This window comes from Anolis sagrei, chromosome 2 (genome assembly GCF_037176765.1).
Source record: "Anolis sagrei isolate rAnoSag1 chromosome 2, rAnoSag1.mat, whole genome shotgun sequence".
NCBI lineage: Eukaryota > Metazoa > Chordata > Lepidosauria > Squamata > Dactyloidae > Anolis > Anolis sagrei.
In genome coordinates, this window is record NC_090022.1 from 18,263,756 (window position 1) to 18,288,041 (window position 24,286).

Consider the following 24,286-nt stretch of genomic DNA (forward strand, 5'->3'; position numbering starts at 1 on the left):
CCTTTTGCAGTTGACAGATCTTGATTTTGTCAGTGTATTGTTATTATTATTATTATTATTATTATTATTATTATTATGCTTGAGAACTCCTAAGTCTTCGAGAACTGGTGGTTCCCTGAAACCTTAGTTAATTGAAATACTGCTTCCAGGCCACCATGATAGGCAGGAACCCTCTATTTAGAAGGCAACAAGTGTCTTTTCATACCGTAGCACTTGGCTTGGTGGATGGCGGCGCGATTTGGTTTTCGCATGGGGCTCCACTTCCCATTAAACCCGCAATGCCGGAACTCCGTAGGGTATGGGTACTGTCCAATTGGGCAACTGTATAGCAACAGTGAGCCATTTTCCAACACAGTATAGTTGCCACCTATAATCGTGGCTGTTTCAGGGTCACAGGTAACAGCATCCGTTGGGTCTGGGGGGGAAACATAGTACAAAGTTGAAAATACATTGCAACCAACAAGCCACGGCCCATTCATAGTCCTATATAGAGTAGACATTACTCCAGGTGGAGTGCCTACTCTCTTGTCACATTTGAAACACATGAAATCCAGATTTCATCTGGAGGACCCACCGCCAAACCTGCCACCAAGTTACTCTTTCTTCTGTTTTAGATAAAACGTGGTTTCTTTTAAGAAGGTCATCCATGTACAACTAGCAACTTAACCTGTACAGTTTAAGTCTACTTAGAATAGAATCACAAAATTAAAAGAGACACAATACCATCCAGTTCATAGGTTCCTACAGTCACTTATGGACCCAACACCAAAACTCTACCCTTGGAAGATAATCGTACTCAACCATGAGTGATAGCCTATGATGAATTGTATGATGATGATGCCATGCAAGAATACACTATCACAGCACTCCTGACAAACAAACAGACTCTGTATAAAAAATTCCAGGATACTTCATTGCACTCCCACGCAGTATATTCCACTGTTATACAGTTCTTTCCATTGGGAAGTTCTTCCCAATGCTTAAGCGAAATCTCTTTTCCTGCAACTTGAATTCATTGCTCTAGAATGGACCTCATCACACTAGAGAATGAATCCACTTTAAATCCGGTTGCTTCCTCCTGCAGAATTCTGGGGTCTGTAGTTTAGGGAGGAGCCTTTAACATCCTCACTAAACTACAAACTCCAGGATTTCTGCAGGAGGCAGCAACTAGATTTAAAGTGCGTTGACTTGTTGTAGGTTTTTTGGGCTATATGGCCATGCTCTAGGAGCATTCTCTTCTGATGTTTTGCCTTCATCTGTGGCAAGCAAACTCTGAGGATGCTTGCCACAGATGCAAGCGAAACGTCAGTAAAGAATGCTTCAAGAACATGGCAATACAGCCCAAAAACCTACAACAACCCAGTGATTCCAGCCATGAAAGCCTTCGACACAGAGGGGGCCCTAGGTAATTTTCAACGGTAAGCAAACAGTATTTTGGCGCCCCCCCCCCCCCAACCAATCATTGATATATATTTTCTGTTTGTCGTGGGAGTTCTGTGTGCCATATTTGGTTCAATTCCATCATTGGTGGAGTTCAGAATGCTCTTTGATTGTAGGTGAACTATACATCCCAGTAACTACACTTGCCGCACTTGCTCCCTTGCCTGGCCCGCTTTGGGTCCAGAGGCATGCCTGAAGACCCCGGCGTGTGCACCAAAAGTCACCTCTTCTCCTGACTTTCTCCTCAGCCATTGGGACCAAGAGAGAGAGAGAGAGGTGGAGATGCCCACCTTTCCTGAAGGTAGGCACAAAAACAAAGGAGGGAGCGGAGGTCCCTCTCTCTCTCTCTTGGTCCCAATGGCTGAAGAGAAAGTCAGGAGAAGAGGCCACTTTTGGTGCACACGCTGGGGTCTTCAGACACGCCTCCGGACCTGAAGCGGGCCAGGCATGGCGGCTCCGCCCCTTGGCCCACCCGCGGATTGGGGAAAGGAGAGGAGGCGGGTGGAGCGCCAGGGGATCGGGAAAGGGAGCCAGTCATGGGGAAGGGATCGAATGTGGAGAATGATTGAGCGCTGGCTCTGCTCACGCACCCGGTGGCCGGGTGGAGCAAGAACAAGAGGGGCTAGGCGAGGCTCAAGGGCCCGGCCCCTTTGGGAAGAGGATCGCCCGGCAGCGAGGCAAGAAAGCCGAGGCTCCCCCCGGACTGCTAGGGCTGTTGTGAGCTGAAGGGGTGCTCCTCAAGTGGCGGTCGAGGGGCTTTTACAGAGGCGCCTCTGCGCCCCTGGCAAAAAAAAATGTTCTGCGACCGCTTACTTCGCGTAATGGACGAGCCGCCCCTGCTTCGACAATACATTAAAGTAGATTCATTCTGTAGTGTGATGAAGTCTCTAGAATTGTGACAGCCTTTGAAAAATTTAAACATAGCTATCAAGTCACCTCTCTTCCTTTTCCAAACTAAACATGCCCAGTTCTCTGAGCCACTCCTCATAGGGCTTGGCTTCTAAATCTTTGATCATTTTGATCTCCCTTCTCTGGAAACACTCCAGTTTGTCAATATCCTCCTTGAATTGTGGTGTCCAGAACTAGACACAGTATTACTCCACGTGATGTCTAACCAAAAGGTGAATATTGATCGTCAGAGGGCTTCATGTGTTTCTGAGGGTGTGCATTTTCATTTCTTCAGTTGCAGTAGCTGTGAGCAAATTCAAGCAGCCTTCATTCAGTATGAAGTCTTTAAGTGTTGCAGTCAAAAACCTCTCTTTTTATATGATACAGTGTAGGATGAGAATTTAGTCTTCTGCACACATTTGAATCAATTTCAGAATCAAGAATCTGAAATTCGTCTTTCTGTCGCCACATACAGTGGAAAGAGATTGCACAATATTGACATGTCCTGATCAGGGCCATAGCCAGTGGGGGGAGGGGATTTAAACATTTAACCCTGCCCTGAAATGTGTCAGGTTAAAAAAGAGACCTAGTATACTCATAACTTGGTTAACCTGTTTAAATTGAGTAAGCCGGGTTTCCGGGGGGGGGGGGGTTAGAACCCTTAATCCCCTCCCCCTGGCTATGACCCTGGTCCTGATCATTGGAAAATTGGTTTGGCTGCCCATTTAGAAAGTTAACAAATTCATGTTTGCTGAACCACCTCTTCTACAGGAATGGCATACTGTCATCCTGAACTGAATAGGCAAACATCCTGAACTCATTCTTTTCTAAAGAAGATATACACAAAGATCTTGATATTATCTAATTTGGGAAATAGTAGCCAGCTGCATTAAATTATTACTGACCGAGAGGTCATGAGTTCGAAGCCAGCCTGTGTTGGAGTGAGCTCTCAACCATTAATTGTCTAGCTTGCTGGTGACCTATGCAGCCCGAAATACAGTTGCATCTGTCAAGTAGGAGATTTAAGTATCCTTTTATGTGGGGAAGCTAATTTAACTAATTTATGACACCATAAAACCTTCCAGCAGCATGCGCAAGAATGAGGAAGTACTCCATCAAGGACTCGGTGTCACAAGTGGACGGTGAAAGGGCAGCTCCCCCTGTGGCCGGAATCGAGCATACCCTCATGAAGCCGGAATGTTAAATTGCCTCTGCGTCTGTCTAAATATGTTGTATGTCTAAATGGCATTGAATGTTTGCCATGTATATGTGCATTATAATCCGCCCTGAGTCCCCTGCGTGGTAAGGGCGGAAAATAAATACTGTAAAAACAAAAATAACTCGAGGGATCGTGGCCCTGATCTCTGTTCCCAGGGAATATGCAAACTGAGGGCACAGAAAGATAGCTGCCTTCAAGATACATTTCGATACATTTCTTTGATGTAATTTATACATTTTATATCTTTAAGAATGTACACAGTACATAAAAGATACAAGTTACACACAAATAATCAAGTTGATAGCATTTATTAAAGGATAAGACCATTCCGGAGCTTCTAGCATCTTCGGCATTTTGCAACTTTGGAGCTGCAGAAAATGTTTCTAAAATAAAGGAAAATCATATGTTTTGCTTGGGGTGTCTTTAATGTCCATAAACCTTTGGGTTGGGGGTGTCGTGGCTTGACAACAAGACTATATGTGTATAAATTGTATACAAAACATTTAGTCTCCAAGATATTTTCTTAAGTATGTATATGCAAACATAATTATGCCAACCTTCAAAACACTTCTGGTCCAAAGCATTTCAGAAAAGTGATACTCAGCCTGTATCAGGCCCGTAGCCAGGATTTCGATTCGGGGGGGGGGGGGGGGAGCTGAGTTTTTTTCAAGGGGGGGTTGGGGGGGCTGAGTTTCGGGGGGGGGGACGACTGAGTCTGAGTGAAAGAGGGTCTAGCCTAGCAAACCTTTTGTATCATTACCCCAATACCCCCATGCATAGAATCATAGAATCATAGAATTATAGAATCAAAGAGTTGGAAGAGACCTCATGGGCCATCCAGTCCAACCCCCTGCCAAGACGCAGGAATATTGCATTCAAATCACCCCTGACAGATGGCCATCCAGCCTCTGTTTAAAAGCTTCCAAAGAAGGAGCCTCCACCACACTCCGGGGCAGAGAGTTCCACTGCTGAACGGCTCTCACAGTCAGGAAGTTCTTCCTAATGTTCAGATGGAATCTCCTCTCTTGTAGTTTGAAGCCATTGTTCCGCGTCCTAGTCTCCAAGGAAGCAGAAAACAAGCTTGCTCCCTCCTCCCTGTGGCTTCCTCTCACATATTTATACATGGCTATCATATCTCCTCTCAGCCTTCTCTTCTTCAGGCTAAACATGCCCAGTTCCCCAAGCCGCTCCTCATAGGGCTTGTTCTCCAGACCCTTGATCATTTTAGTCGCCCTCCTCTGGACACATTCCAGCTTGTCAATATCTCTTTTGAATTGTGGTGCCCAGAACTGGACACAATATTCCACATGTGGTCTAACTAAAGCAGAATAGAGGGGTAGCATTACTTCCTTAGATCTAGACACTATGCTCCTATTGATGCATGCCAAAATCCCATTGGCTTTTTTTGCCGCCACATCACATTGTTGGCTCATGTTTAACTTGCTGTCCACGAGGACTCCAAGATCTTTTTCACACGTACTGCTCTCGAGCCAGGCGTCCCCCATTCTGTATCTTTGCATTTCATTTTTTCTGCCAAAGTGGAGTATCTTGCATTTGTCACTGTTGAACTTCATTTTGTTAGTTTTGGCCCATCTCTCTAATCTGTCAAGATCGTTTTGAATTCTGCTCCTGTCCTCTGGACTATTGGCTATCCCTCCCAATTTGGTGTCATCTGCAAATTTGATGATCATGCCTTCTAGCCCTTCATCTAAGTCATTAATAAAGATGTTGAACAGGACCGGGCCCAGGACGGAACCCTGCGGCACTCCACTTGTCACTTCTTTCCAAGATGAAGAGGAAGCATTAGTGAGCACTCTCTGTGTTCGTCCACTTAACCAATTACAGATCCACCTCACCGTAGTTTTGCCTAGCCCACATTGGACTAGTTTCCTTGCCAGAAGGTCATGGGGGACCTTGTCGAAGGCCTTACTGAAATCCAGGTACGCTACATCCACGGCATTCCCCGCATCTACCCAGCTTGTAACTCTATCGAAGAAAGAGATCAGATTAGTCTGGCATGACTTGTTTTTGATAAATCCATGTTGACTATTAGCGATGACTGCATTTGTTTCTAAGTGTTTGCAGACCGCTTCCTTAACAATCTTTTCCAAAATCTTGCCCGGTATCGACGTGAGGCTGACCGGACGGTAGTTGTTTGGGTCATCCTTTTTTCCCTTCTTGAAGATTGGGACCACATTGGCCCTCCTCCAATCTGCTGGAACTTCTCCCGTTCTCCAAGAACTCTCAAAGATGGTTGCCAATGGTTCCGAAATTACTTCCGCTAGTTCCTTCAATACTCTGGGGTGTAGTTGATCTGGCCCTGGGGACTTGAACTCATTAAGAGCGGCCAGGTATTCCTGGACGACTTCTTTCCCAATTTGGGGTTGGATGTCCTCCAATCCCTCATCCACTCCATCTTGCTGAGGTTGAAGACTCTCTTTTTGTGAGAAGACTGAGGCAAAGAAGGCATTAAGTAGTTCTGCCTTTTCCCTATCCCCTGTCAGCATTGCCCCATCTTCTCCGCGAAGAGGTCCTATCGCCTCCTTGTTTTTCCTTTTTCTACTGACATAAGAATAGAAGCCCTTTTTATTGTTCTTAATGTCCCTGGCAAGCCTGAGCTCATTTTGTGCTTTAGCCTTGCGGACCTTTTCCCTACAGGTGTTGGCTATTTGTTTGAATTCTTCTTTGGTGATTTCTCCCTCTTTCCACTTCTTGTGCATGTGTCCTTTGTGTCTTAGCACAGTTAGAAGTTCCTTGGACATCCATTCTGGCTTCTTTGCACTTGTCCTATTTTTTCTCTTTGTTGGCACGGTTTGCAATTGCGTCTTGAGTATTTCACTCTTGAGAAATTCCCATCCATCCGTAACTCCCTTGTCTTTTAGTATCTGTGTCCACGGAATGCCGCTCAGCGTTTCCTTCATTTTTTGGAAATCAGCTCTCCTAAAGTCCAAAATGCGGGTTTGACTTGTCTTAGTTTCGGCCTTCCTTTGTACCTCAAATTGCAGGAGCACATGGTCACTTGCCCCTAAGGATCCTACCACTTCAACCGCATCGATCAGGTCCTCCGCATTTGTTAGGATGAGATCAAGAGTAGCCAATCCCCTTGTTGCCTCTTCTACCTTCTGGACCATGAAATTGTCTGCAAGGCAAGCAAGGAATTTGTTGGACTTTGTACTCTTGGCCGAGTTTGTTTTCCAGCAAATATCGGGATAGTTGAAATCGCCCATGACTACTACATCTCTTTTCTGTGCCTGTTTGGTCAACTGTTGGCAGAAGACTTCATCAAGTTCTTCCTCCTGGCTTGGGGGTCTGTAGTAGACGCCTACAACGACATCTTTTTGAGTCCCAGTTCCCTTGATTCTTATCCAGATGATTTCAAGCTGGTTTCCCAGATTGCTGTCTTGAATCTCTTCTGCAGCATAAGAGCTTTTGACATATAAGGCTACTCCGCCTCCTCTCCCCTTTGTTCGGTTTCTGTGAAAGAGGTTATACCCCTCGATATCTACATTCCAGCGATAGGAGTCATCCCACCAGGTTTCAGTGATCCCTATGATATCATATTTGTGGTGTTGTGCATATGGGATATATTGAGTATGGTGATCAGATCATGATATGAATAAACATAACAGTTTAAATAATGCACCAGTAAGGCCTTTTCGCGAACCACCATGAGAATTTGGGGGGGGGGGGGGCTGAAGGATATTAAATGTTGATCTGGTCTTGCAAGTTAAGCAAGGTCAACCTTGATTAGCACATGGATGGGACACTGTCAATGCCAAGCGCTGTAGAGTCTTTTTCAGAAAAACAACAAGCAATTAACTTCTGAGAAAACCCTATGAAATTCTAAGGGGTTGCAATAAGTTGACAGATGACTTGAAAGCACACACATTCAGAAATCATCCAGCAAATGCTTACATTCACACCTAGGAACTTCAACAAGCATTTATCATCCCTTTCGATTCTTCTATATCCAAACAAATATTTCTGAATTAATTCTTCCAGCATTTTTGCCCTCAAATATTTACTCATTCTTGTTAGGGACTGTGCATTCTCCAGCTGCTCCACCATTACTTCTAGGATATGTTGGCTTACCTGTCCAAAATGCCAAAAGGGCCACAAGGATGTAGGCAAAAGGGTGAAGTTGCTGCATTTCAGTTTCTTCCTTCGGCACACTCTTTACTTCAGTGGTGGCAGTCGTATTCTTTGGAAATTCATTGCTGGGTAACTCCACCCCAAGTGAAACAGCTGAGTTTTGGGAAATGGCATAAATATAGATTAAGCAACTCCAGGGCAGGGGTAAAGGCAAGTTGGATGTAGGCCTGAAAGTGGACAGGAATCCAGCAGATACCATGCAGAGAGGAAATGAGAGAAATATCCAATAGTCTAGGAGGCAATTAAGCAGGGAAATCCCCTAGAATAGACACACCAGAATTTTGAAATTTGCACATTTCGGAGAATTCTCAGAGGATAGGAGTGGGTCACGTGCTCAATATTTTGCCAAGCTGGGCTCTGTGAACATTGTCTCTGTCCCTCCCTCTGTATTTGCATTTTTGAATGAGACTATATTTATTCAGCTGAATTTCCTTGTTTTATTAGGCATCAGAGTGTTATGTGATTTCAGGGTCTGGATTGTCAAGCATCCAGAAGGCCAGATCAGACGCAGACAGATTGAAGGCAAAATCTGTTTTGTTCTCCTTGGCCAAAAAGGATGTCAGTCAAGTCCGCAGCTTCAAAGACTGACATAGCTCAGTGCAAGCATACAGAAATACTTATAGCAAAACAAAGGCACATTGCTCCGCTAGCCCTGATTGGTCTAAAATGTGGTTGACTAGGACCTGCTCTCTGATTGTTCTGGGACTTTGTCTGCCGTCATTGCTGGTTGGCTCCAGTCATGGCAGGAAATTTAATTTTAACTATTATTGGATTATTTTGAAGACTTAAGTCTGTTTATTGATCCTCCCAGGAGTGGAGTGCAATTGGAAAGGAATGTAGTGGGGCAAGAGATTATGGGTTGAAAAGGGTTATGATATTCCAGCTTGGGTTAATACAATGGGTGCCAGTTAGATACAGAAAAGGTGCTCAGGGTGTTGGCATATACAATGGAGACCTCATGGGAAGGTTCCTGGCACAACACTATAGATGAGGAAACATTAGCAGGGTAAAATTGTTAACACAGTGTTTCTCAACCTGGGGGTCGTGACCTCTGTGGGGGTCGCGAGGGGGTGTCAGAGGGGTCACCAAAGACCATCAGAAAACATAGTATTTTCTGTTGGTCATGGGGGTTCTGTGTGGGAAGTTTGGTCCAATTCTATCGTTGGTGAGGTTCAGAATGCTATTTCATTGTGGGTCAACTATAAATCCCAGGAACTACAACTCCCAAATGCTGATGTCTATTTTCCCCAAACTCCACCAGTGCTCACATTTGGGGATATTGAGTATTTGTGCCAAGTTTAGTCCAGATTCATCATTGTTTGAATCCACAGTGCTCTCTGGATGTAGGTGAACTACAACTCCAAAAATTCAAGGTCAATGTCCACCAGACCCTTCCAGTGTTTTCTGTTAGTCATGGGAGTTCTGTGTGCCAAGTTTGGTTCAATTCCATTGTCGGTGAACTTCAGAATACTCTTTGTAGGTGAACTATAAATCTCAGCAACTACAACTCCCAAATGACAAAATCAATCCCCCCAACCTCACCAGTATTCAAATTTGGGTGTATCGGGTATTTGGGGCAAACTTGGTCCAATGAATGAAAATCCATCCTGCATATCAGATATTTACATTACGATTCATAACAGTAGCAAAACGACAGTTCTGAAGTAGCAACGAAAATAATGTTATGGTTGGGGGTCACCACATGAGGCACTGTACTAAGGGGTCCTGGCATTAGGAAGGTTGAGAACCACTGTGTTAACAGGAGCAGCACTCAGGGAGCACACGACTCCTCTGTTTCCCCAGCTCCACTGGCAGCCAGTTTGCTACCGGGCACAATTCAAAGAGCTGGCGTTAGCCTTTAAAGCCCTAAACTGTTCTGGCCCAGTTTGCATCTCTCCAAATGCATCTCTCCCTATGAACCATCTAGATACTTAAGATTGTCTGGAGAGGCCCTGCTCTCGGCCCCACCTTCTTCGCAGATTCGATTGGCGGGAATGTGAGACAGGGCCTTCTCAGCGGTGGCCTCCCCAGCTATGGAACAACCTCCCTAGGGATATTAGATCGGCCCCCTCCCTCCTAACATTTCGAAAGAGAGGTAAAACCTAGCTGTTTGAGCAGGCATTTGAAGACACAGTATAACTGATTAATTGAGACTTATGGAACGATTGGACGATGCGACCGAAAATGATTTTAGCAATGAGACGCTGAAGACATGTACTTTATGGTTTTAATTGTTTTATTGCTTTTATATGGTTTATATTATATGTAATGTTTTTGACCGTATTTTATTTTGTGGGGCATTGATTGCCAACTGTGAACCGCCTCGAGTCGCCTTCCTGGCTGAAAGGGGCAGTATACAAATGTAGTAAATAAGTCAATAAATAAAATCAGATAGTATTATGACAACCCTCGTGGCTCTTCCAGAGAAAGGATAGGCAACATTGCAGAGAAATGTTCATTGAAGGTTAGTTTAGAATTAAAGGAGAGGTCAATGTGTGCTTACTGTCTGTCCCAATGGAGCTGGGATCCAATTTCCAATAGCAAATGGAGCAAGAAATTTGATTCTCCAGAAGTAAGCAATTGATTGCTATCAAAGTCCAACTTAAAGTTGCCAGGTAGAGAAAAGTGCAAACATCCGAACGGATGCTTCTGAAAAATAGAGTTCTGGGACAAGATGCTTACAGTAGAAACAAAACTAATAAGAAAGATATACCACAACTACTAATTTGGTCTACTGAATCTGAGCAGGTGAAAGAAAATATGTTAAAATGGTCTGTAGATATAAATCGTTCGATTACAATGTCCGAATGGGAAGAGGTATGGAATAAGAAACTGAAATACTCATACTCAACCAAACTCAAGGAGAACTGGTACAAATCTTTCTTTAGATGGTATTTGACACCAGAAAAATTATCAAGATTCAGTAAAGGTAAAATAAAAGACAGATGTTGGAAATGTGGGGAACATATAGGTGATTATATCCACATGTGGTGGAAATGTAAGAAAGTCAAGAAATGTTGGCATCAAATTCATAAAAAAATAGAATTAATCTTACAAAGGAAACTTGATATAAAACCAGAATATTTTCTTTTAGGGATAACAGACTTCCCAATGGACAAAAACACCAACATTTTTTTTTATTTAACTATGGCAGCGAGAATCACTCTAGCCAGTGTGGAAATCAAATGAAATCCCAACTACAGACCAATGGATACTAAAAGTATTGTCGAAGGCTTTCATGGCTGGAATCACTGGATTGTTGTAGGTTTTTTCGGGCTATTTGGCCATGGTCTAGAGGTGATACTAAAAGTATTAGACACGATGAATATGGACATCCTTACTCAAAAAATTTCAGTTAACTAAGCAAACATCCATAGAACTGATTGGAGGAAAGTCCTTGACTTTGTAAAAAAAGATAATACATGAAAATATACTACTATGACCTAAAAGAAACTCAAAGGATCTGTACTGTAAATCCGACGACAAAAATGATATGGGCATAGAATTAAGACCCCACAACTTGGGGAACCTGGGAGTTTTTTTCATCCATGCACCCCCCCCCCCCCCGGTTTCATTTTTTTTCTTTTTCCCTTTTCCTTTTATTAGTTTACCTTTCCATGTGTACTATGTTCTCTGTTGAAATCTCCTACTTTACTAAAGTATATTGTTCCCACTCTTTTTATGTAACATGACAAAACATATACTATCACTCTAAGACTATTGAAAGCTCCTCGCTTTATGGAGCATTTTTTTATTTGCAATAAAAACAATAAAAATAGAGTTCTGACATGCAGAGAGAGTAAATAACTTGGGTTGCAGTTACACTGTTGAGGAAATACAGTTTGATGTTGCTGCCATGGCTCAGTGCGATGGAATCAAGAGCTTTGCAATTTTACAAGGTCTTTAGCCATCTTAGTCAGAGTGCTGATGGCTGGCCAAACGACAACTCCCATGATTTTTTGGCATTGAACCATAGTAGTTAAGGCAGGGTCAGAATGCATTTATTCTATAGTATAGATGCCACTCAGGTGAAGGTTTTTTTTTTAAAAAATGAAAGTCTTATTGAAAAATAATTCCCCTCAAAATATGAATTCTATAAAGTTGTATGAATCTTGATGAACTGGCGAATCTACAGTCTTGCGATGTCTGGTGGACTGCTCCCTCTGCCTCACCATTTTATTGTTCATCAAACTCACCCTGGGAAACAAACTGGCTATACACGAGAAGGAATTTGTACAATCTCTTTACACATCACCTCAAGGAAGTCCGGATTTGGCCCTCTGTGTCATTGTAAGTGACTCTCTAGATGCTGGACTACAACTCCTGCCTTCCTGATCCTTAGACATCATGACTTGAGCTGATGGGAGTTGGGATGCAGTGTCCACAAACTTTATGTCATGTACGAAGTTATTAAATTATTGTGTATAAAATTACATTCGGGTTTTGTGTATAAATTAATTTCATGTTTGGACTTGGGCTCCAAGATATTTATTTATTATTTACAATAAGGCAATTACACAAACAACAATAACATCACTATTAATACTACAATTACACTAAATCATTCGCAACGTCTCATCGTAGAATCACAATCCAATCTCGTTTTCCATATTCCGTTCCAATCATCATTGCCAATTGTCGTAGCACTTAATCAAACGCCTTCTCAAAGAACCACGTCTTTAGTCTCTTACGGAATGTCATGAGGGAGGGCGCCTGTCTGTTGTCTACAGGGAGGGTGCTATCTCATTAAGTATATTCAAATTACTTATTTGCATAGCTGTAGCACAGCTGGTTAATTGCCACCAGCAATAGATCATTGCTGACCAGAAGGTGGCAAGTTCGAAACCCAAACTGAGCACCTGACTGTTAAGCCTAGCTTGCTATCCACCTAAGCAATTCGAAAACGGCTTAGAGAAATTAGACACCCTAATGTCTAATTAGTGAGGTATTTTACGACACCACAAAAATGCCAGTGATCAAAGAACAAGGAGAAAATGCGATCAAAAGGCTCGCCATCAAAAGGCTCCCCCCTGCAGCTGGAATCGAGCATAAACTCCAGGTGAAAAGTTGGAAAAAAATGTCAAAATACCTCTTTCTATCTGTCTGTCTTGTATGTCTAAAAATGGCATTGAATGTTTGCTGTGGATGTGTGTGTTGTGATCTGCCCTGAGTCCCCTTCAGGCTGAGAAGGGCGGAATATAAATACTATAAATAAATGAATGAATTGTCAACAAAGAGAAAATCTGAAATACAGAACATGTTTGGTTCCAAGCATTTTAAATAAGGGATCCTCCACTTGTAATGAATATCTTCAGTTGTTAACAAGCTGCATTAGGCCAATCTGCCCTGCTTCAAATATATAATATTGGCTTTTGGAACAAAAAAAATTAAAGTGAACGGCACAGCTCACAAATTCTTAACTGAAATCAAAGGTTTCTAATTTTTTTAAAAATACATTATTTTTTCCTCTGGCTTCTCTGTACATTCATATGATGTTGAAACACAGGAAGAAAAACAAGAAAGGCTAAGATTCAGAGAAAGCTGAATTCTGGACCCAATGATGGTGTGAAATATAACACACAGTTCTTTGTGTGACACCAAAACTCCTGCTGAACAGAATTGTAGACGAATAGATGAAAGTAATGAGAGAATGCACAACTTTCTTTTCAAAAAATGCAATTTAATATACAATGACTAGCCTGAAATCCATTCTAAGGGATTCAAAGACACAATTTCTATTTACACAGAGTGTCCCAGGTGTGGTGGGAAGGGTAGATCTACAGGAATCCCAGGTCCTCGTCCCTCAGTCTTTCCTTGAGCCATGGCATGACCTTGAAGAGATTGATGTGGAAATCCCTGGCATGTCTGGGCGAGTTCACATGGCCACCTCTTGGAGGGTCGCAGGAGATTTTCTTACTCTTACAGACATTGACAACGCCCCAGCTGATCACGCCCACCTGCAAAAAAAAAAAGAGGAAAAAAGGTAAGATGGGAAACTTTACAGCGGCAATGGGATTTGTGCTATCCTAAGATTGATAGATACGAGAGAATGGAGTTACACTTTAAAATGTACCTGCTCCAACTTACATACAAATTCAACTTAAGGACAAACCTACAGAACAAATCTACTTTCTCTAACCCGGCGTGTTAGAAGGCATGATCATCAAGTTTGCAGACAATACCAAGTTGGGAGGTAGGCAATACTGCAGAAGACAGGAGCAGAATTCAAAACAATCTTCCACAAACGCCAGTATCACCTTTCATCCATGTCCCAGCATTATTTCCAATTTTAACTCTACATTTGGCCTTCCCACTGTTTTTAATTGTGTGTTGTCTTATTGATAATGTTGTGTATTTTATTGTTTATGTTTTTTAATTGCTTGTATTGTTGTTATTATTGCTTGTATTGTTGTGTTTGGGCTCGGCCTTATGTAAGCCGCACCGAGTCCTTTGAGGAGATGGTAGCGGGGTCCAAAAAAGTGTTGTTATTATTATTATTATTATTATTATTATTATTATTATTATTAATCTTAACAGATTAGAGAGATGATTGGCCAAAACTAACAAAAAACAGACCAGATGGATTTCCTGCCTTTCTTGTCCCCTTCCTTCTGGTCTCAAGCTTGGGAAGTGTTTTAAACCAGACCGGATGAATGTCCTGCCTTTGCCCCCCACCCCCTCCTTCTGGAGTAAAACAACTACTTTCAAAGGAAAGACCACCCAATGAAACAGGAAATAACACTTTCAAACCATTAAGGAAGGATTCGGAAGTCTGAAGTTTCAAAAAGTTTTGAACATTTTTTTCTGTGAAAATCAGATTTGACTTCTGAATCGAACCACCAGCACCCCTTACATCCGAAACAAGTTTTGAACCATTTTTTTTTATCAAACAAGCCTAATAGACGGAGATAAAATAGTTGAGTAGAGACATCACACTGACAACGGAGATCCGCATAGTTAAGGCAATGGTATTCCCTGTAGTAACTTATGGATGCGAGAGCTCAACCATAAGGAAGGCTGAGCGGAGGAAGATAGACGCCTTTGAACTAAGAAGATCCAATCATCCATACTCCAAAAAATAAAGCCTGACTGCTCACTGGAGGCAAAGATGAAGTACTTTGGCCGCATAATGAGAAGACAGGAACGCTTAGAGAAGACAATGATGCTGGGGGAAATGGAAGAGGGGCCAACCAAGGGCAAGATGGATGGAAGTTGCCCTTGAAGTGACTGGCTTGACCTTGAAGGAGCTGGAGTTGGCCATGGCCAACAGGGAGCTCTGCTGTGGGCTGGTCCGGGAGGTCACAAAGAGTTGGAAATGACTGAACAATGTGGATTATCTGCTTTGATAACCTCGATTCTATGGCAGTGTAGAAGGGGCCTCAGTGCGGAGATTGGTGTGCTTCTTCAGTATAAAGACCAGATCTAATTAAGGCATCAATGTGGGTCACAAAAGCATCTATCTAGGCAGTCTGGGACCAGACCAAGCGCCCACTTACCTGGATGTAACGCAGCCTTTTCTGAATTATGAGAGGACCACCAGAGTCACCTGTAAGCAAAAGGAGAAAGTGAATTAAATGATGCGTCAGTGGCTAGTATGTGAAGCTCAGTCATCCAAAGGGATGTGGACATGTCCAGATCCTCAGTATGGTCACTCACACCAAAGTAACACTTCTGCAACTATTTGATTTAAATAGTTAACTCATTTCAATCGTTACAGAAGTGGTACTTCGGTGTGAGTAACTGGTTAGAATGAAATAAGGGCTACATTAAAATAACAAGCCAGATAAAGGCATTCATGTAGTTTGATACCATTTTAAATGCCATGGCTCAGTGCTATAGAATCCTGGGACATACAGCGTCATTCACTTGTATTATCTCATTGCCTACAAAGCAGCAAGTGCTGAAAACTTTTTTTCTGGTCAAGCCATTTTATTTCTAAGTTTTGAGTAGTTTGGGAAATATTGCTCAATATGTTGAGATACTGATATCAAACCATTATTTGCATTACCTTCGAATAGCTTGAGATATTGCAGCGCCGTCTATCCCTGGCAAGACTTCTGCTTTCTGAGTCTGGATCTACACTGCTTTATATCCCAGGATCTGATCCCAGATTATCTGCTTATCCCGGATATGGCCCCATCTACACTGCCATATAAAATTCAGATTATCTGCTTTGAAGTGGATTATTTGGCAGTGTGGACTCAATAATCCAGTTCAAAGCAGATAATCTGGATTAGATCCTGGGATATAGGATAGTGTAGATGCAGCCTGAGATCAAGGTAAGACTATATCTGTGGGCCCTTCCACACAGCCATATAACCCAGAATATCAAGGCAGAAAATCCCACAATATCTGCTTTGAAATGGGTTATCTGAGTCCACACCGCCATATATTTCTGTCCAAAGCAGATAATGTGGGATTTTATTCAGTTGTGCAGAAAGGGCCTATCTGTCCTTATGTCTATCTTTCTTCCTCTCATTCATTCATTTACGCCTGTGAAGATATTATGTCCACAGGCCAAGGGTTAAGAATTTCTGTTTAGAAAGGCTCCAGATTCTGTTTGATCTTGGAAACTAAGTGTGATCAGGCCAGGTTAGTACATGGATGGGAGACCACCAATGAATATGAATACCAAGTGCTGTAGCAGAAGAAGGAAATTCGCAAAACCACCTCAGACTGCTCCTTGCCTAAGAAAACTCTAGAAATTCATAGGGTCACTATGAATTGACAGGTGATTTAAAAGCAGGGACACATCATTACACATAAGTAGAGATGAAACAATTTATTCTAGGATAAAACTTCCTTGCCCTAGGAGAGTGTTTCTCAACCTGGGGGTTGGGCACGTGGCGGGGGGCACCTGGGGGGGGGCATGTGGCGGTGTCAGAGGGGTCACCAAAAACCACAGTATTTGCTGTTGGTCATGGGGGTTCTGTGTGGGAAGCTTGGCCCAATTCGATAGTCTGTAGGGTTCGGATGCTCTTTGATTATAGGTGAACTATAAATCCCAGCAACTACAACTCCCAAATCAAATCAAATCATTTATTTTGGTCATTGACCAGCACAACAACTCCCAAATGTCAAGGTCTATTTTCCCCAAACTCCACCAGTGTTCACATTTAGGCATATTGAGGATTCGTGCCACATTTGTCCAGATCCATCATTGTTTGAGTCCACAGTGCTCTCTGGATGTAGGTGAACTACAACTCCAAAACTCAAGGTCAATGCCCACCAAACCCTTCCAGTATTTTCTGTTGGTCATGAGAGTTCTGTGTGCCAAGTTTGGTTCAATTCCATCCTTGGTGGAGTTCAGAACACTCTTTGAATCTAGGTGAACTATAAATCGCAGCAACTATTTATTTATTTATTATACTAGCTGTCCCCTGTCACGTGTTGCTGTGGTCCACACGGGGGTTCTGTGTGGGAGGTTTGGCCCAATTCTATTCTTGGTGGGGTTCAGAATGCTCTGTGATTGTAGTTGTACTATAAATCCCAGCAACTACAACTCCCAAATGTCAAAATTCTATTTTCCCCAAACTCCAGCAGTGTTCATAATTGGGGATATTGAGTATTCTTGTAGAGTTTGGTCCAGATCCATCATTGTTTGAGTCCACAGTGCTCTCTGGATGTAGGTGAACTACAACTCCAAAACCAAAGCACACTGCCCACCAAACCCTTCCAGTATTTTCTGTTGGTCATGGGAGTCCTGTGTGCCAAGTTTGGTTCAATTCCTTCGTCGGTGGGGTTCAGAATGCTCTTTGATTGTAGGTAAACTATAAATCCCAGCAACTACAGCTCTCAAATGACAAAATCATTTTTTTGAGTGAAGGACATACATTGGGTTGTTAGGTGTCTTGTGTCCAAATTTGGTGTCAATTCGTCCAGTGGGTTTTGAGTTCTGGTAATCCCACAAACGAACATTACATTTTTATTTATATAGATTTGTATACCGCCCCTCTAAGCTCTCAGGCAACTCAAGCAACTACAACTACCAAATGGCAAAATTAATCCCCCCAACCCCACCAGTATTCAAATTTGGGTCTATCAGTTATTTCTGCCAAATTTGGTCCAGTGAATGAAAATACACCCTGCATATCTGATACTTACATTAGGATTCATAACAGTAGCACAATTACAGTTATGAAGAAGCAACAAAAATAATGTTATGGTTGGGGGTCACCACAACATGAGAAACTGTATTAAGGGGTCGCAGCATTAGGAAGAGGTTGAGAAGCTGTCCTAGGAAGTGTGAGCTGAAGTCAACTTGTTAGTCATAACAGTGCCACCCTTCATTTAATTGATATAGGAACCAGACTGAAATAGTTCACCTTTGCAAGTGTTTGGGTCCGCCTGGGGATCAAAGCCCCCTGTGCAGAGGAAGCGGTCCGTCACCACGTCTGCCACATTGGTGACGTTTTTGTAGTGGTCAGCTTTCTTGGCATCTTCCTCGCAGGCAAATTTCTGAGAAAGAGAGAAACGATGGATTGACTCAGGCAGCACGTGGGCAGAGCAGCCCCCAATGAACCAGGCACCTTATTTCAAAACAGAAGTATTTCAAGGCTAAAAGCATAGCAAGGCTGTATACTATGGAACATGATTTTTGTTCCTGGGTTATAAATGTCATTTCATAGAATCCTAGAGTTGGAAGAGACCTCATGGGCCATCCAGTCCAACCCCCTGACAAGAAGCAGGAATATTGAATTCAAAGCACCCCTGACAGATGGCCATCCAGCCTCTGTTTAAAGGCTTCCAAAGAAGGAGCCTCCACCACACTCCAGGGCAGAGAGTTCCACTGCTGAATGGCTCTCACAGTCAGGAAGTTCTTCCTAATGTTCAGATGGAATCTCCTTTCTTGTAGTTTGAAGCCATTGTTCCGCATCCTAGTCTCCAGGGAAGCAGAAAACAAGCTTGCTCCCTCCTCCTTGTGACTTCTCTCACATATTTATACATGGCCCTCATCATGTCTCCTCTCAGCCTTCTCTTCTTCAGGCTAAACATGGCCAGCTCTTTAAGCCTCTCCTCATAGGGCTTGTTCTCCAGACCCCTGATCATTTTAGTCGCCCTCCTCTGGACACATTCCATTTTGTCAATATCTCTCTTGAATTGTGGTGCCCAGAATTGGACACAATATTCCAGGTGTGGTCTAACCAAGGCAGAATAGAGGGGTATCATGACTTCCCTGTATCTAGACACTAAACTCCTATTTGATGCAGGCCAAAATCCCATTGGCTTTTTTGCCGCTACATGACATTGTTGACTCATGTTTAACTTGTTGCCCACAAGGACCCCAAGATCTTTTTCACACGTACTGCTCTCGAGCCATGTGTCCACCATTCTGTATCTTTGTATTTCATTTTTTTCTACCTAAGTGGAGTATCTTGCATTTGTCCCTGTTGAACTTCATTTTGGCCCATCTCTCTAATCTGTCAAGATCATTTTGAATTCTGCTCCTGTCTTCTGGAATATTGGCTATCCCTCCCAATTTGGTGTCATCTGCAAACTTGGCTTTTTTTGCCACCACATGACATTGTTGACTCATGTTTAACTTGTTGATCTAATTGCTTCCATCATAAAATCATGGGGAAAGTTTACTGAATGGCAGAAACTTTGTTTTTGCAGGACATCCAGCAGCACATTTTGCTGTAGTATTTCAATAACTACCTCATAAAGTCTCAACCAATTCAACATAGCCTGTGGCAACCATAAAAACAAAGTTTCTGGAGCATAAACTACTTTCAAAGTAAGTACCCTTAAACAGGAAATAACATTTTCAAACCAAAACAGATAGTCTGTCCAATGTTGTTACTTATTTGGCTCAAATTCTTGCATGTTCCTGGAAACCCACTGAGAACATATCTACACTGTAGAATTAATGCAGTCTGACACCACATGAACTGCCATGACTCAATGCTATACAATCCCAGGAGCTGTAGCTTAGTGAGGCACCAACACTCACATCAAATTAATTTCACAGAACAAAGCCATGGCAGTTAAAGTAAAATCAAACTGCATTAATTCTACAGTGCAGATGCATCCTGCGTGACCTTGGGCAAATCACACTCCCTCACTCTATAAAAGAAAGCAGTGACAAATCTTGGAATGAGTCTCTCCGAGAAACCCCTATGAGATGATGCCCACAAGAGCCACAGCGTAGGTTGCCATTCCTTGTTCTTGCTCATAATGGGCGCCCAGATACATTCCTCACCTGATCCCCATTCTTGATCCGCACGATTCTGCGACGCAGCCCTTTTTTGCCACCGTCTTCGCAGTCAGTTACAAAAAGGGAATTGACATTTGAAGCAGGGAGAAGTTCTTGCTCTAAAAAAAGCCAAGAGTATTGAGTGCAGTGAGGCAAAACGGAAAATGTAAGAGAGGCCGGGGAACAGGGAGACTGGGATCCTAGCAGATCTGTGGTGTTCTATGGTGACCCCAAAGGCCATCCAGTCCAACCCAATCCAACCCAGCACAATGAAAACAAGCCTGACAGATGATAATAATAATAATAATAATAATAATAATAATAATAATAATCTTTATTTAATACCCCGCCACCATCTCCCCAATGGGGACTCGGGGCAGCTTACATGAGGCCAAGCCCAACAGCATGTTACAAAACACAATAACAACACAGTAAAATGCATACAACATATGAGTACAAAAAACACGATAAAGGAAAATCATACACAATAAAATAACAATGAGCGGGCCGCATGTGCAAGATTTAAAAAAACCTGAAATACTAAAAATACTAAAATCAGGATGAGACAGGGATGGAGTAGATTGTTTGTGAGGGAGAAACTCATAAAGGAATGGGGTCATAAAAATAGACCTTCATACAGGTGGGAAAATATACTCTGAGGACAAAAAACCATTAAGAGGGAGCAAGCTGCACTTTCAGGTGGGCAATATAACTCTGCCCTCCCACTGTGGTGCTTCCCCCTTTGCTTGCTGTTTAACATTTTAATTTATTTTTAAGACACTTCACACTTGCAAAGTCCCAGGACTGGCATGGCCAGGAGCTATTGACAGGTTTCATCGTGGGGAAGTGGTGGACCTGTGATGTGTATCACATGGTGCTGCATGATAGAGACTTGTTAGTCCTGCTGCTGTGTTCCATGTGATAAAGTCCTTTTTCTCACTCCTTTCATCACCACCAGCTCCTTGGAAAACCCAGGGGCTGATTTGGCTCCTCTCTCTAAAAGGGACCACTCAGTCTGACTGGTCAATCACAAACGAAACACACAACTCTCTTACCATGATCCCTGCAGGTGGTCTGAGGATGGGGCTTTCTCAGAGCTCGGGTAGCTCCTTCTGTACACGGTAGACAGATAGGCCTGTGGATTGGGAAAGGAAAAGCAGAAATTAGGAGGGATGGTGATGTAGAGGGGCATGGCCTAGTCTTGCATCATTATTGTTTGGGCAGTATTAACATTTCTAACTTCACCAGCGCAAACTATACACATGCAGCATCCATTGCCAAATTTACTGCTTTGGGTCATCTGCAAGACAACTCAACAAACTATAGTTAACATTGACAGTATCAACAAACATTATGGCTTTTTTTTTTCCTGAAAAGCAGCTACATCTGGCTTCTGTGGAAATATGTAGCAATATTCTCCACCCATAGGGGGCTTGAACCGCTGAGATGCTGAACTTGCTGACTGAAAGGTCAGCGGTTTGAATCTGGGGAACAGGGTGAGCTCCCGCTGTTAGCCCCAGCTTCTGCCAACCTAGCAGTTCGAAAACATGCAAATATGAGTAGATCAATAGTTACCACTCCGACTGGAAGGTGACTGTGCTCCATGCAAGTCATGCTGGCCACATGACCTTGGAGGTGTCTATGGACAACGCCAGCTCTTTGGCTTAGAAATGGAAATGAGCATCACCCCCCAGAGTCGGACATGACTAGACTTAATGTCAAGGGGAAACCTTTACCTTTACCTAATGATTTTTTATGTCTTATGCCTGTTATCATTCTTGTATATCATTATATATCTCAGGTATGCAAAGACGATACACAGAAAGCAGTAAATTAATTGCAAAAATATCCCATGTGACCTCCAAAGCAGGATCAAGTCTGGTTAATACTTGGAAGGATAACCACCAGGGAATACCAGATAGCTACATTCATAAGCTATATTCAGAGGAAGGCGCCTGCAAAATACTTCTGAGTTTCAAGTAGGAAAATAATTGCTTTCCAAATATCCAAACGACAGCATTGGGAGAACACTTGTGGGATAAACTGCAGCCAAAGGCGGTATGAATGTAGAGAAAATGAAATGCAGTCAACCCTCCACATTTTTGGGTTTAACTTTTGCAGACTAGATCATTTGCGGATTAGGTTCATATGTTCTCTGTAGGATTCTCTAGGTCTTCCAGTACAACTTTCTCTGGAGGAATGAGAGTGGAGAAACTAGAAATTCCTACAAATGCCACCAGGCATTTGAATGACCTCCAGGATAACTCTATGGTCAACTTCCAGTGGTCAATGTTCAGTGGTCTACGGTCAACTTCCAGTGGATGCTGATCATAAAGTCATGCTGAAGGACTAAGGGTGCTTCTAGACAGCACCAAATTGTGGGTCTAATAGGTAGGACAAAGATGTTGGAGCATGTAAAAATCAGTTGGTGAGTATGTTAACTGTAAAATACAAAGCACTAAGCTGATTGGTTGGGCCATGCCCAGGGAGCTAGCTGAGCCTGGGAGGTTTGGCAACAGTTACATATTCAGGTTTGAGCTTTGCTTCATGAGCTGCTGGAAGGAGATTTTCCACATGGACACATGTCTCTATAAGGACATTGTGTGAGTCAATTCAACGGTTGCTCTGCATGACAAAGAGTAAACTTCTTTGTATTGTCGAAGGCTTTCATGGCTGGAATCACTCAGTTCTTGTGGGTTTTTTCGGGCTATTTAGCCATGTTCTAGAGGCATTTCTCCTGACGTTTTGCCTGCATCCATGGCAAGCATCCTCAGAGGTGAGGGCTGCTGGAACTGGGGAAAAAGGGGTTTATATATCTGTGGAATGACCAGGGTGAGACAAAGGGCTTTTGTAAGTTGGGCTAGGTGTGAATCTTTCAACTGACCACATTGATTAGCATACAATGGGCTGACTGTGCCTGGAGCAAACTCTTCTTGAAAGGTGATTAGATGTCCCTGCCTGTTTCTCTCTCTGCTAAAAAATTCTAAAATTGCAACATCAAAAACAGCAGAGAGAGAAACATTCCACAGATATATAAACCCCTTTTTCCCCAGTTCCAGCAGACCTCACCTCTGAGAATGCTTGCCATAGATGCAGGAGAAACGTCAGGAGAAATGCCTCTAGAACATGGCCAAATAGCCCGAAAAAACCCACAAGAACTGAGTAAACTTCTTGTTCTTTATTGATCATCTGTGTGGCATATTTTCTTTCTCTGGAAAGGCAGTGTGTGGACTAATAATATGTGAATTATACGTGATTTTCACTACACCACAAAAGAAACCCAGGACCTGAGAGCAGATCTGCACACAGATCTGTATGTCCCAGGATTTCTTCCCCTGTCGCCCTCACTGGCCTCCCTTCTGTTTCTTGGAATAAAATGGAGCGAGGATGGGGGACATCCTCTGGAAGTTTTTAAAAAGCATATGATTATGCATTGATCCATATATTTGATGGGCGTATATACAGATCAGTGCATAACAGAGGGAATTAGAAAAAAAAACTTCCCCCAGATTTCTCCCTTCCCCTAATTATTTATTAAATCTCTGTTTACAGTGTTTACAGTGTTAAAGAGTTTCAGAGAGTTCTAATGGCTCTCTGTTCATGCTTCCTTTCAATCAGCTGTGCGTCCAATGTATTGTCGAAGGCTTTCATGGCCAGAATCACCGGGTTGTTGTAGGTTTTTCGGGCTATATGGCCATGTTCTAGAACAGGGGTCCTTAAACTTTGTCAACAGAGGGCCAGGTCACAGTTCCTCAAACTGTTGGAGGGCTGGATTATAATTTGAACAAACATGAATGAATCCCTATGCACAGTGCACATATCTTATTTGTGTTGCAAAAAACACTTTAAAAGAACACAATAATTAAAATGAAGAACAATTTTAACAAATGTAAACCTACTAGTATTTCAATGGGAAGTGTGGGCCTGCTTTTGGCTGATGAGATAGGATTGTTGTTGTTGTTGTGAACTTTCGAGTCATTTCAGACATAGGTTGACCTGAGCGAGGGCCGTATCCACCCCCCGGGCCTTAGTTTGAGGACCCCTGTTCTAGAAGCATTCTCTATGGCAAGCATCCTCCAACCTATGAGGATACAGGCGAAACGTCAGGAGAGAATGCTTCTAGAACGTGGCCATATAGGCCAAAAAACATATAACTACCAAGCTGTGCATCCTTTTGACAGCTCAATCAGCTGATCAGCTGTTTCTGGCTTTTTAAAAGTGATGTACATCAGCTGGAGCAGTCTCCACAGGGGGAAGGGAAGGAAAATATGTGTTTTCTGGCATGAAGGATCACACAGACATGTGAAGATCCGCATATTTCAGCCAAAATCTGCTTAAAAGGGGATCTTTTAACCCACAACTTCCTTCCTTTGTAACAAATCATCGCGAGT

The 24,286-nt window shown here is 42.7% G+C and overlaps 2 protein-coding genes across 2 annotated transcripts in view; both read right to left on the minus strand.

Moving 5' to 3' along the window:
• The window catches only part of CFB (complement factor B), a 33,263-nt gene extending 25,528 nt beyond the window's left edge, over window positions 1–7,735 (minus strand). The window contains exons 1-2 of the mRNA XM_067465205.1: window positions 7,640–7,735; window positions 206–415 (exon numbers count right to left, since the gene is read on the minus strand). Coding sequence (XP_067321306.1) covers window positions 206–415; window positions 7,640–7,697 — 268 coding nt within the window. The 5' untranslated portion in view covers window positions 7,698–7,735. The remainder of the gene's footprint in view (window positions 1–205; window positions 416–7,639) is intronic.
• A 5,623-nt stretch (window positions 7,736–13,358) lies between these two features.
• LOC132765693 (uncharacterized) overlaps window positions 13,359–24,286 on the minus strand; it is a 100,174-nt gene continuing 89,246 nt past the window's right edge. The window contains exons 33-37 of the mRNA XM_067464751.1: window positions 20,951–21,030; window positions 19,902–20,014; window positions 18,025–18,157; window positions 15,196–15,245; window positions 13,359–13,656 (exon numbers count right to left, since the gene is read on the minus strand). Of these exons, the coding sequence (XP_067320852.1) occupies window positions 13,477–13,656; window positions 15,196–15,245; window positions 18,025–18,157; window positions 19,902–20,014; window positions 20,951–21,030 (556 nt within the window). The 3' untranslated portion in view covers window positions 13,359–13,476. The remainder of the gene's footprint in view (window positions 13,657–15,195; window positions 15,246–18,024; window positions 18,158–19,901; window positions 20,015–20,950; window positions 21,031–24,286) is intronic.